At 47.6% G+C, this 11,429-nt stretch overlaps 1 protein-coding gene across 1 annotated transcript; it reads left to right on the top strand.

Annotated features, from left to right (window-relative positions):
- The first annotated feature begins 3,461 nt into the window (after positions 1-3,461).
- On the top strand, positions 3,462-5,701 carry PHLDA1 (pleckstrin homology like domain family A member 1). Its single transcript, XM_004583048.2, has 2 exons — positions 3,462-4,814; positions 5,152-5,701. Exon 1 carries the CDS (start codon positions 3,613-3,615, stop codon positions 4,786-4,788), a length of 1,176 nt encoding a protein of 391 aa, XP_004583105.2. The 5' UTR covers positions 3,462-3,612; the 3' UTR covers positions 4,789-4,814; positions 5,152-5,701.
- Positions 5,702-11,429: the final 5,728 nt, after the last annotated feature.

Below are 11,429 nucleotides of genomic sequence, written 5' to 3'. Positions count from 1 at the left end.
CACGCCGGGCCCATCCTCACATTTTTGTTACAAATTACACACAGCCATTTGCTGAATTTGTTTCTCTTAAAACAATTGAATAACCTGTTTTCCCACAGTATGTAGTTGTAGTGAGGGAATCATCTACTCAAGCCAACCTTTGAGGTTTGCCCAAATGGGAAGCTGATTTAGGAAAAGATAGAGGGTTGAATGCAATTCAGTAAGGATTTTGCTCAAAATAATTCCCAAACACTGCCACTATCAGTTACAGTAGAATGTTTCTTGACTGGCTAATGCAAAAGCCACAGTATTGGTTTGCAGAGAGAAGGAAGCAGATCTATGGGCTGGTGCATCCCCGAATAGCTGCAATGACCAGAGCTGAGCTAATGTGAAGCCAGGCTCCCCCTCAGGTCTCCCACGTGGGTGAAGGATCCCAGGACCTTGGGCCATCCTTTGCTTTCCCAGGCTAAAAGCATGGAGCTGGAGAGAAAGTGGAACATCTGGGCCACGAAGTGGTGTCCACATGGAATGCTGGCAGTTACAGGCAGAGCATTAGTTAATTGAGCCATTATGCTGGACCCCTACTCTGTTTCACCCCGTTCCTTAGACACTTCTAAGTATCATTATTAGTAATATGTAAGGAGATTCCTGTTACTGAAATCTTCACCTTGCCTGTCTGGCTCTGTTGAAAAGAGTCAAGGTCTTTTTTTTCTAAGTGCTAGCAGCTGTTTTCATCATGATGCACTGTGCCACACGTCAAATTTATTAATCTTCTGAAGGAGACACACATCAAAGTGATAACTAATGGACAAGTTTTGAAGTGCAGTATTAGGAAGAAGTGAAGTTAAAGGAAGTGACAGGTTTGGTTTTGAGTTTGCTTTGAACAGAAGTTACAAAGAATGTGGCAGTGGAAACAAACTGCAATGTAGACTGGCTACTGGACATCGCACAGGTGGTTGGTGAGTTGTAAAGAGAGATGGGTTCATCCTGTGCAGGCTTTTCCATGCATTCTATGTATGATGAGAGGCTACTGTACTTTTCTACTTGTACTTAAGAAATACAACTCGTGGCAGTATATATGACAGTGTGGACCAAGTGATCGGATGATTTCCAGAACTGACTTAACTCAGACTAATGCCCTAAACTTTGAGCATGCTTATTTTTATTCTAGCTGTGTTACACAACTTGAACACTAGGAGGTGCCCACTCCTTAGCCTTACAGTAAGGTAAAGAGGGTAGCCAGACAGCCAGGACATGGGACTATGTCTGCAGAAAATAGAAAGGTAGCATGTAACCAATTCAACTCAAGGCTTCTTGGAAATTTGAATCTTTGCAAGATTCTCTCCCCACACCCCCTAAATGATCCTCAAAAGTGTAGGATGACCTCAGCTTAAATAATGTGTTGTTTTAACCTTGACATTATGCACTTTAGTATGAATTAGGTGTCATGGAAAAATCCATAGATTTTGAGTGTGATGTTGATCAGGAAAGGCCTCATTGAGGTGCTGCTTTGGAAGGTCCTGAAGTTGAGGTTGCAAGTGGTGATTTGGATGGTGGCCGTGACTGTCAGTGCTCCAGGTTCTTAGTAAGCTGTGAGGCCGCTGTAACCCCCCCCCCCCGCCACCCCCCACCAGCTGGTCAGAAGATGACAAAATGAGGTTCTTTGCTGTGAGGCCACACTGTAACTTCCCCTGAGGGGATCAGAAGATGATAGAATAGCCCAATTGGAAATTCTGACCTTCAAATTCTGTGATTCGAATCAAGAGACACTTTTGACAATCATGTTGGCTGTTACGGCATTTCCAAGTGGAAACGGTGCATTTGTTGCATCATGGTTAAACTGCAGAAGGTGAAATAATGCCAAAGTTATTTAAGCTTCCAGATTTATCATCTGCAATCACGTCTGTGTTTTGCCATATGCAGTGTCTTCCAGCTACATCTGCCCTCTGAGACTCTGAGTTACAGACTAAAAGGAAATAGCTTCCAAATGAGCTGAAGAATGTCATTTGTTTGAAGGGTGAGCAGCTGGTCATGTAGAAATTCCTTGGAATGCTCACCTGGCCTACAAAGGCAGGGAAATAAACCCCATAGAGTAATGTTAGTACTCAAATTTTTAATCTTATCTGGGCCACTTAATTGTACATGAAAGCCTAGGGATCTGGCCAGTGGCAATTTACTGAGACTCCCTGGTGCTGGAATTGTTGTATTGTGGGTCTTGGATTTGGACACAGAACCCTTTCAATTCTATGACAAGCATTTTCCATCTGCTGGTTCACTCCCCAAGTGGCTGCAATAGCCAGAGCTGAGCCAATCCAAATCCAGGACCTTCATTGCTTCTTGGCCTTTTGGCTAAGATGAAGTGCACAACCAGGACCGTCTCCCAGCTTTCCCACGCGGGTACAGGGAGCCAAGGCTTTGAGTTGTCCTCTACTGCTTTCCCAGACCACAAGTTGGGAGCTGGTGAGGAAAGTAGAAGAGCACGCATATGGGATCCCTGCGAATGCAAGATTTAGCTGCTAGGTTACGGCGCCGGGGGCCCTTGGGATTAATCTTAAACGGACACACAAACGGTGTATCTGGTTGAGTTGTCCAAGTTAAGATACTTTTCCCCGCTTTGAATTGTTTTAGCCATGCAACTAGCAGATGAACTAAGCCCCACTTGGCACAATCAACAGCCTTCCTTCCCTCTAGTCCAATTCCTGGTTTATGACATTTAGCACTACCTGTGTGCTTAATTCATACGTTTCGCCACCAGGAGGCGCTGTCTCGGATGTTTGCCGCCCTTTCGGCTTCACCTACTGGGAAGCGTCTTCTATAGAAAACTAAATGCATGAATAGGAGTACTCCTGGGCGCCGAATAGGACTTTTTCTTACCCATAGTTAAATGGTTCAAAACAAATTGGCCCTGGTGGGCATTTGTGGATGCTGCCTAGGCGTTTGGAAGTTAAGAGTGGGAAATCAGCCCTACTTCTGCCCTGGTTTGTAGTCTAGTTCCTCCTCGGACAGACGTTGCAGCATGTACTAGGGCGTCAAGAAGAAAGCCGCAGTCATTCCAGGTGGAGGGGACCTGACGCCACCTTAAGTGGCTCTTTCCACCTCTTCCAAACGGGACAGACTGTAACGCTACTGGTTTAGTACCCATCCTCCCTCTATTCAAGAAAGATTCATGATGTGAACCAAGATGCAGGGTCCTCTTAGCCTGTGTCTGGGACAGGCTTGTTTCTGCCGGGCTCCAGGCTCGCAGGCCTCCATCACTCCGGGTCCCTTGCCCGCCCAGGCCGGGGATGGCCCGTTCTGTGGGATTTCACAGCCCAGCGAGGCTTCCCAAGGGCAGAGAGCACCTTGCCTGGAAGCTGATTCATTTTCTGAGGTAAGGGGCAGCGAGCCCCGCGCACAAGGGAGAGGCGGGACAGTGGCACGGATGGCCTCTTGGTGTCCTTTGGGCGTCAGCATTCACTGCCAGACAGGTGGGTGAGCAGTCGGCGTTCACCCTGGGTGGAGAGGAGTTTCGGCGCTCGGGTTCCCGCCGCCTTCCCGGGTTAGGAGCAAGGAAGCCGGCTAGTGGGTGGCAAGAGGCGGAGCCAGGGACGCAAGGGGCGTGGACCCGGCCGGCTTTGGAAGGGCCCCAAGTTAATGAGGCGTGCGCCAGCAGCCGAGCGCCTCTCGGAACTGGGCTTTCCCCCGCGGTGCGGGCGCCAGGAGCCGCCTTTTCCGCTGGGTGTCACTCGGGGGTGGAGAGGATGGCCCATTCAAAAGCGCCGCGAGGGGGCCCTGCCAGTACCCTTCAGTGAGCGCTCGCAAGAGGACTGCAGGAGCCTAGCAGCTGGTGGCTCCGGGACCTTGCGGCGAATCAGGACGCGGCTAACCCTCTGCCGGGACCCAGATCCGCCACCGCCGCCGCCGCGGTTCTGTCTCCTGCGAGTTAACCTCCTCTGCGCGCTCCGGGCAGGTGGCCGTGCGAGTCGCTGGAGCGAGGACGGCGCGCGTCTGCTGCTACTGCCCCCAGCACGGGCCGTTGGACACGGAGAGGCCGAGCCAAGAGGCAGCCCCCCTTATGCCGAGAGGATGTTGGAAAGCAGTGGCTGCAAGGCTCTGAAGGAGGGCGTGCTGGAGAAGCGCAGCGACGGGCTGTTACAGCTCTGGAAGAAAAAGTGCTGCATCCTCACCGAGGAGGGGCTACTGCTCATCCCGCCCAAGCAGCTGCAACACCAGCAGCAGCAACAGCCCGGGCAAGGGCCGGCCGCCGACCCGTCCCAACTCGGAGCCCCCGCCGTTGCCGGCCTTGAGCCGCCGGTCAAGCTCAAGGAATTGCACTTTTCCAACATGAAGACCGTGGACTGCGTGGAGCGCAAGGGCAAGTACATGTATTTCACTGTGGTGATGGCTGAGGGCAAGGAGATCGACTTTCGGTGCCCGCAGGACCAGGGCTGGAACGCCGAGATCACGCTGCAGATGGTGCAGTACAAGAACCGTCAGGCTATCCTGGCAGTCAAGTCCACGAGGCAGAAGCAGCAACACCTGGTCCAGCAGCAGCCCCCGCAGCCTCAGAGCCAGCTCCAACCACAGCCACCTCCACAGCAGCCACCGCAGCAGCCCCCGCAGCAGCCCCTGCCCTTGCCCCAGTCCCAGTCCCAGCCCCAGCTCCAGCTGCAACCCCAGCCCAAACCCCAACCCCAGCAATTCCACGCGTACCCGCATCCTCAACCGCACCAGCACCCGCACCCTCACCCACTCGCGCACCCGCACCCACCACCGCACTCGCAGCCACACGGGCACCGGCTCCTCCGCAGCACCTCCAATTCTGCCTGAAGAGGGCAGCACTCAGGCCACAGCAGGTAGGGTCCCGGGCAGTGGGCAGTGGGCAGTGGGCAGCATGTCCAGGGCTTCGGCCCTTGCCGAGAGGGATTGGGAGACCACTTGAGAGTTCTAGGGGCGGTGGGGAGAGAAGCACGCCAGAGCCAGAAGAGCGTCCGGGCAGAACCGGGAAGGCAGCGGGGGCAGGTGGAGAGGGGCTCGAGCGAGGCAGGGAAGGCCAGACGCACTGCCCCGGAGCCCGTGAGGGCCCCGGTGTGTTTCAGAACAAGGCATTGCCGGTGGAACTGGCCCCAAGACAGGATCTGTGTCTTGGAGAATTCTGAGCCGCCTACTTTACTCCGTGTGGTTTCTTTCCAGATTTGGAGGGCTTGAGAAAGTGGGACGAGAGCACATTGATATTGCCTTCGCTTGGATCACACCCGAGAACCGTCTCCCGCCCCGCAGCAGATCCGGTAGATTGGACTTAACCAGACTGTTAATTGCGGGGTCGCTCTTGGTTTGTCCATGTATTCTTCATCACCACCCTGGAAACGGCATCGCCAAGACTTTATTTATGAACCTCTGAAAGGATCTTTTAGGACGGTTGGACCTTGGAGCGATGATGTACTGTAATTTTATTTTAATGTATTTTGATTTGTGATTATTTATTAGTTTTTTAAAAACTTGTTCTGAGACATTTCTGAATGTAGGCCACTTTCCCAACAAGAAACTTTATTTTCAAAACCCATCCCTTAGTACGTCCTAATTTTGGAAAAGAAAACGGAAAAAAAATGGTGGGTGGAGGGAAAACCTAAGAATCTGGTGCGTTCTGCCTAGGGCATTTCCAGAAGGTCTGACCCTTGCATTGTTTGGCCAGGAGGTTAAAATTAAACTGATATTACCTTTTCTTTGAGGTTCCTTCCCCCTTAGGCATAGTTTATATAGTGTAGAAGTTTTACAAAGCCGGGAATTGTGTGATTATGAAAATGAAATGATCTAGAGCCTGCTTTTCTAAATGGGAATCGCTAAAAATGATCATTTTGATATCAAAAATCTATCAAAGGTAACCCGCATGAGGGTTGGATGAGTATATTTGGGGTACGTGCTGGGCTGGGGTATACTGTAGAAGCAGCTTTGCCTCCAGTACCTGCATGTGAAGCTTTGGTAAGGTGTGTCCTTTGGGCTGATTTACCAATGTGGATACATTAGAAAAAATGAATTTCAAAAAGTATGTAATGTTGGAAGGAAAATCATTGAACTTGAGAGAGTAATTGTGCCCCTCCCATCCTTCTCAAGAGCTTGGGGCACCACACTTGCTGATCTTTAACTTTGCTTTAGAAGTGGCACATGGAAGGATCTCATAATTTAAGAAACAGTTTGTGTATATTTCAGAGGGCTAGGAGCCATAACCTTGTTTTCATACGGAAAATGATGTGATGGGAGAAGCCAACTGTTTTGCTTTTTATTGCTCTGTGAGAAATTTGAGGGTTATGTGTTTGGTTGTTAGGTTAGCTAAACTTAGAAATTGAAAAAGGAAGGACTGGATAAACAGCGTTGTCAGTTAGAAAACAAGCCCAGTCTATGTTAGGAGCCACTTGTTCAGTAGAATGTGGAGGGGAAAAAAGAGAAGAGGGTGTGCTTTTAAAGGTAGAACAAACCCTCTTCTGTGTCAAGTCAAAAGGACAATCACAGTCCACAGGGCAGATGCTTCTTGAGTCTGAATGGAGTCTTGGGCGATAGCAAACGCTCCTGGGTCCCAGAATCACTTCCTATCTGTGTGGCTTGTGTGGCTTGTGTGGCTTGTGTGGACAGGGCCGTCTCTGCTTTTCAAGATCTGTTTCACAAAGTCTTTGTCGGTGTTTTGTTCTTTCCCCAGCATCCTGATTAAAATGGTATTAGGCCACTGCTAAGTTCTGTAGTCCAGCAAAGACAGTAGAGTTGTATGCTAAAAATATTTTCATTTACCTTCCCTCTAGAAAGGAATTTCGGGGTGAAATAACATCTTAATGTAATCTTCAAGTGAGGAACTATTGAGATCATACCTCTTACCTGTAAAGTTTCAGAGGAAAATGGAAACTTGAGTGAATGTCAAGGACAACGTAAGTGTGCTGCCACTTCCAGATTCCATTTAGATTGCAGTTGCAAAAACATACCTCCAAGATTAAAAAGCTATCACATTTGTTTTCCCTCTGTTTCATTTCATTTCTTTCTTCCTTTTTCTTTCCTTTCTTACCCATTCTTTTTCTTCTTTTTTTATGGCAACACAGAGAGATCTAAAGATTTTTCAATTCAAGATTAGTTTAGCTTCCTTAGGGCTACTGCTGTATGTTTTGGAAAATGCCTCCTAGCAGTATGGTTTAAAAACATACAGATCCTAATAATCCCAATTAAACCAGCCTAATCCCAATTCATCCCAGATACTTTAAAAATTAAGTTTCATGTAGGGCTGTAAAAGGGCATTTGTTAACTTACTTGCAGGGCTAGGCCATCTCATTGTTGGAAAAAATACATCCAGACTACTCCACAACAGCCATGTCTCTTATTGGGGCTACTGGAATCACAATTTGTTGGCTTTCTGTAAGCCCTGGTTCCTTGTTTTTGTGTGATGTTTATGTTGAATGATGGTTCTGTCGTCTTAACCCGTCTTAGCATTTCACTGTGAAATCTCAGAAGTCAGAGAAGTTAGATGGTTTTACTGTTTTGACTCTTCAAATTATTACGGTTTAGCAAAGATAAAAAGCAGGCTCAGCAAAACTGAACAAAACTCTTGCATCCGCTAGCATATCAGTGGCTGTATTGCACCTGTGAGAAAATGATGCAAACCACCAGAGATAGTAAGTTCTGGCAGGTTAGTTTCCTGGAAAAATGGAAGATAGAAATTAAGAAGCTGGAAAATGGAAAGGAATGTTCCATCTGGAAACTGAACTTTTGTTCCTGAAACTAGTGTTGGCATTAGACCTCTAACACCGTGAGCTCAGTAACTGCTTGTTGGGAGAAATGAATGAAAGAAGGAAAACACATTAACTACCCAGCACCCCCAGAGGTCGTGTCTCTTGCCATAATGAATGCTGTTTCGTGGGAGCAGCTGGTTCTATGCCAGGCTAAGTGAGCCTTGCAGTGGAAATTCACTTCCTGTGCCCCTGCCCTACAGGAGTACAGAGACTGTCAGAGACCCTTTAGAAACTGAACACTTCCCTCCTCAAGTGCGCTGGGATATTCTAATCCCGTGGAAACCAAACCACCCTTTCTCATCTAACTTGACATTATTCCCAATGATGGTAAAATCCAACCAGTCAAGCAGTGCTTTAAAGGAATTTCCTCAGTCTGATGCTAGCCACCAGAGCTTCCAGACTGAATACAAATGTGCCACTTCTGGCTGCAGGTAAAGTGGTATGGCTTCCACTTGGCTGCATGCTTGCAAGAAGGGTCTAACACCTCAGTTAATCCAGAGCTTCACGTGGGAGGGATAGACCCATGAGCATGTGTTTGTCCTTTTGCTGAGTGTTGAGCTAGTTGGTTTTTACCCTCAGTAGAATAAAATTTAGATTTGGAAATTGTAAATCTTGGTATTGAATCCTTCAGTGATTCTTGCAGTTACCTCTAGCAACCTAACATGTCTTTGTTGTGGAAGTGTGTTGGGGATGGAGTTTGAAGAACTAGTCTCTAAATTCTTGTTGCAATTTTGAACTTTGCAATTTTGATCTGCAGTGCTGAAGAGCCAATCTGGGTTTGTGTCAAAGTAGATGATGCTGATCTGTGAATGCATTGGCAGGAAGTTTGTACATGGCACGCAGGAAGCTGCAGGGCTTTCTCCGGGCACTGTTGTCCAGTGAAGAAAGCAGAAGGCCTGCTGGTGGATAAAGACAGCTGCATACAAGCTGGTGAGGCCCCTTCCCAGCGCTGTGAAGCTGGTTTGCTGGTGACCGACTGGGCAGTGGGGAAAGCAGGTTTTCAAAGAATGATAAAAATTCATCTGTTACATTCCATGATCAGCCTTGTTAAGGCTTCAGAATACGTATGAATCCGCTTCTGTAAAGCAGATATCACCATGCACCAAATGCTTTATAAATCATTACATATTCATGAACTAATAGCGTGGTCAGACTTTGTGTAAATATGTGTCTGAAATGATTTTGGGGAGATGTGATTTATTTTTCATATTTTCCAATGCATTCCATTTCAAATAAAGTATCTATTGAGATGACTGGCCTGTGCACCTTTTCAAGGCCTGTTTCACTATGCATGGATCCTCTATGTTCCTATGGGATACAGGTTCTCAAGGGCTTGGCTGTTTTTGTAAAGGCATGTGATTGGGGCTGGTATTTGCCGCAGTGCTCAAGCTGCTGCCTGGGGCACCTGCTTCCCTTGGTGGAGTCCCTACACTGCTCTCCATTCCTACTACAGTGCATCCTGGGATGCAGTCGTAATCACTTAATCGCTTAGGGCCTGCCACCCACCTGGTAGACCCAGACCGAGATTCTAGATCAGGTCTTTGGCCTGGCCCAGCCCTACCTGTTGCAGGCATTTGGGGAGAAAGCTAGCCTGGCAGGACATCTTTCTCTGTCTTTCTGCCTTTCAAATCGACTCTCAAAACAAACAAAAAGCCATGACCATTCTTGGAAGGAAACCATCATTTCTTAAGTTGGTAATTCATTTTTCAAAGATTTATTTGTTATTTTTTATTGGATAGGCAGATAGACACAGAGAAAGATCTTCTGTCCACTGGTTCACTCTCCAAGCAGCCACAATGGCTGTAGTTGAGCTGTTCTGAAGCCAGGAACCAGGAGCTTCTTCCTGGTCTCCCACATGGGTGCAGGGTCCCAAGGCTTTGGGCTGTCCTTGACTGCTTTCCCAGGCCACAAGCAGGGAGCAGGATGGGAAGCAGAGCATCTGGAATTAGAATCAGCGCCCATATGGGATCCTGGCACACACAAAGTAAAGACTTTAGCCATTAGGTTACCACGATGAGCCATGGGAATTCATTTTGAAATAGCTAGGAATTTTAAATACAGAGAAACATTCTGATCTTTTGGCACAATAGCTAGTTTTAAGAATGCTAATGAATGTGAGTTGAGTTTTACATGGTGTCACGGAGGATGAGAACCTGTGGTCCCTGGTGAATTCCCCTGACAGCGATTCATGAGTCTCAGAAAGTTGGGGGCTCCTGCATCTCCGGGGAACGGAAAGCTTGGATACCAAGAGACTGCTTCAGTGGGTTCCTCTAAAGCTTCCTGTGCTGATTGAACCCAAAAGGGCATGGTTCTTTAGAAAACAGTATCAGAGCTTTATTCTTAGAATTTCCACTATTTCTGAAAGTTCAAAATAACTTAAATTAGGAACTTTGAGAGCAATTTTTAAAAATTTTTAGCAGTCTTACATTAACAGCTATGTTATTTTGCAGGTCTTTTTTTTGGGGGGGGGGTTGTCTTTTGTTGTTGTTTTTAAATCTGAGAAGACAAATTATGCTCATTGTGAAGTTCGGTGTGAAACAGGAGTAGACGGCCAAAGAAGGTAGGTCAGACCTATAGGATTTGAGGGTCATAATGCATGAGTTCAAGTCCCAGTTGCAGCACTTATTGGCTATGTAGCTCTTGAGTAATTCAATGTCTTGGAAACTTGATTTCTTCTCTGAAATGAAGTTAGTAAAGGTGCATACCCTTGGGATTAATTGAGGTCGATTAATAAGTGAGCATGCACCAAGTTGCTTGACACTTGTCTGGTATTGTTCTAAGGAAGCTCTCTGCATCATAAGACACCATGCCTTGGTGTCACTCTAGCCACCTGACTGTCCCCTATGCTATTTTTTTTTTTAATGTATTACAAAGTCAGATATACAGAGAGGAGAAGAGACAGAGAGGAAGATCCTCCGTCCGATGATTCAATCCCCAAGTGAGCGCAACGGCTGGTGCTGCGCCAATCCAAAGCCGGGAACCAGGAACCTCCTCCGGGTCTCCCACACAGGTGCAGGGTCCCAAAGCTTTGGGCCGTCCTCGACTGCTTTCCCAGGCCACAAGCAGGGAGCTGGATGGGAAGTGGAGCTGCTGGGATTAGAACTGGCACCAATATGGGATCCCGGGTTGTTCAAGGCAAGGACTTTAGCAGCTAGGCCACGCCGCCGGGCCCCCCTATGCTGTTTTGAAGTCATGAATGAGTATTTTGAGTTCTCAAAATGGGGACAACAGTATGATGACAATATCCTTGTAATCAACTTTTCAAAAAAAAAAAAAAGAGGATAACCCATGATTTACAGTCCAGGCATTTAATGACTGCTCTCGTTTGCTTATTACCATCCTCCTCTTGCTCATGTGTTTTAAGACATTTACAGTTATATAATCACAACACTCCATACATCACTATACTTCCTTCAGCCGGGGTGCTCTGCCTACATTGCAGCTTCAGGACAAGGGGGTGGGGGAGGGAAAGCACTTAGCCTCCAGGCCCAGGGTGGTGGTTATCATGTTCTGAGTAGCAGCCCTCCTTGGAATTGCCCTCAGCGAGTACCTTCTTGCTCCCAGACACACCTTGTCCTTGGGAGAAACCCAATGGAATGATTGGTCAACAGGGAGTGGGGAAGCCAGGCTTTGCTGTCTGAAGTCAGCACAAGTATTCAGAGCCATCCCAGTCCAGTGCTCCCTGCAGCCTTGGCCAAGACCTCT

Source organism: Ochotona princeps, chromosome 15 (assembly GCF_030435755.1).
Source record: "Ochotona princeps isolate mOchPri1 chromosome 15, mOchPri1.hap1, whole genome shotgun sequence".
Lineage (NCBI taxonomy): Eukaryota > Metazoa > Chordata > Mammalia > Lagomorpha > Ochotonidae > Ochotona > Ochotona princeps.
This window is presented reverse-complemented; position numbering and strand designations above follow the sequence as displayed.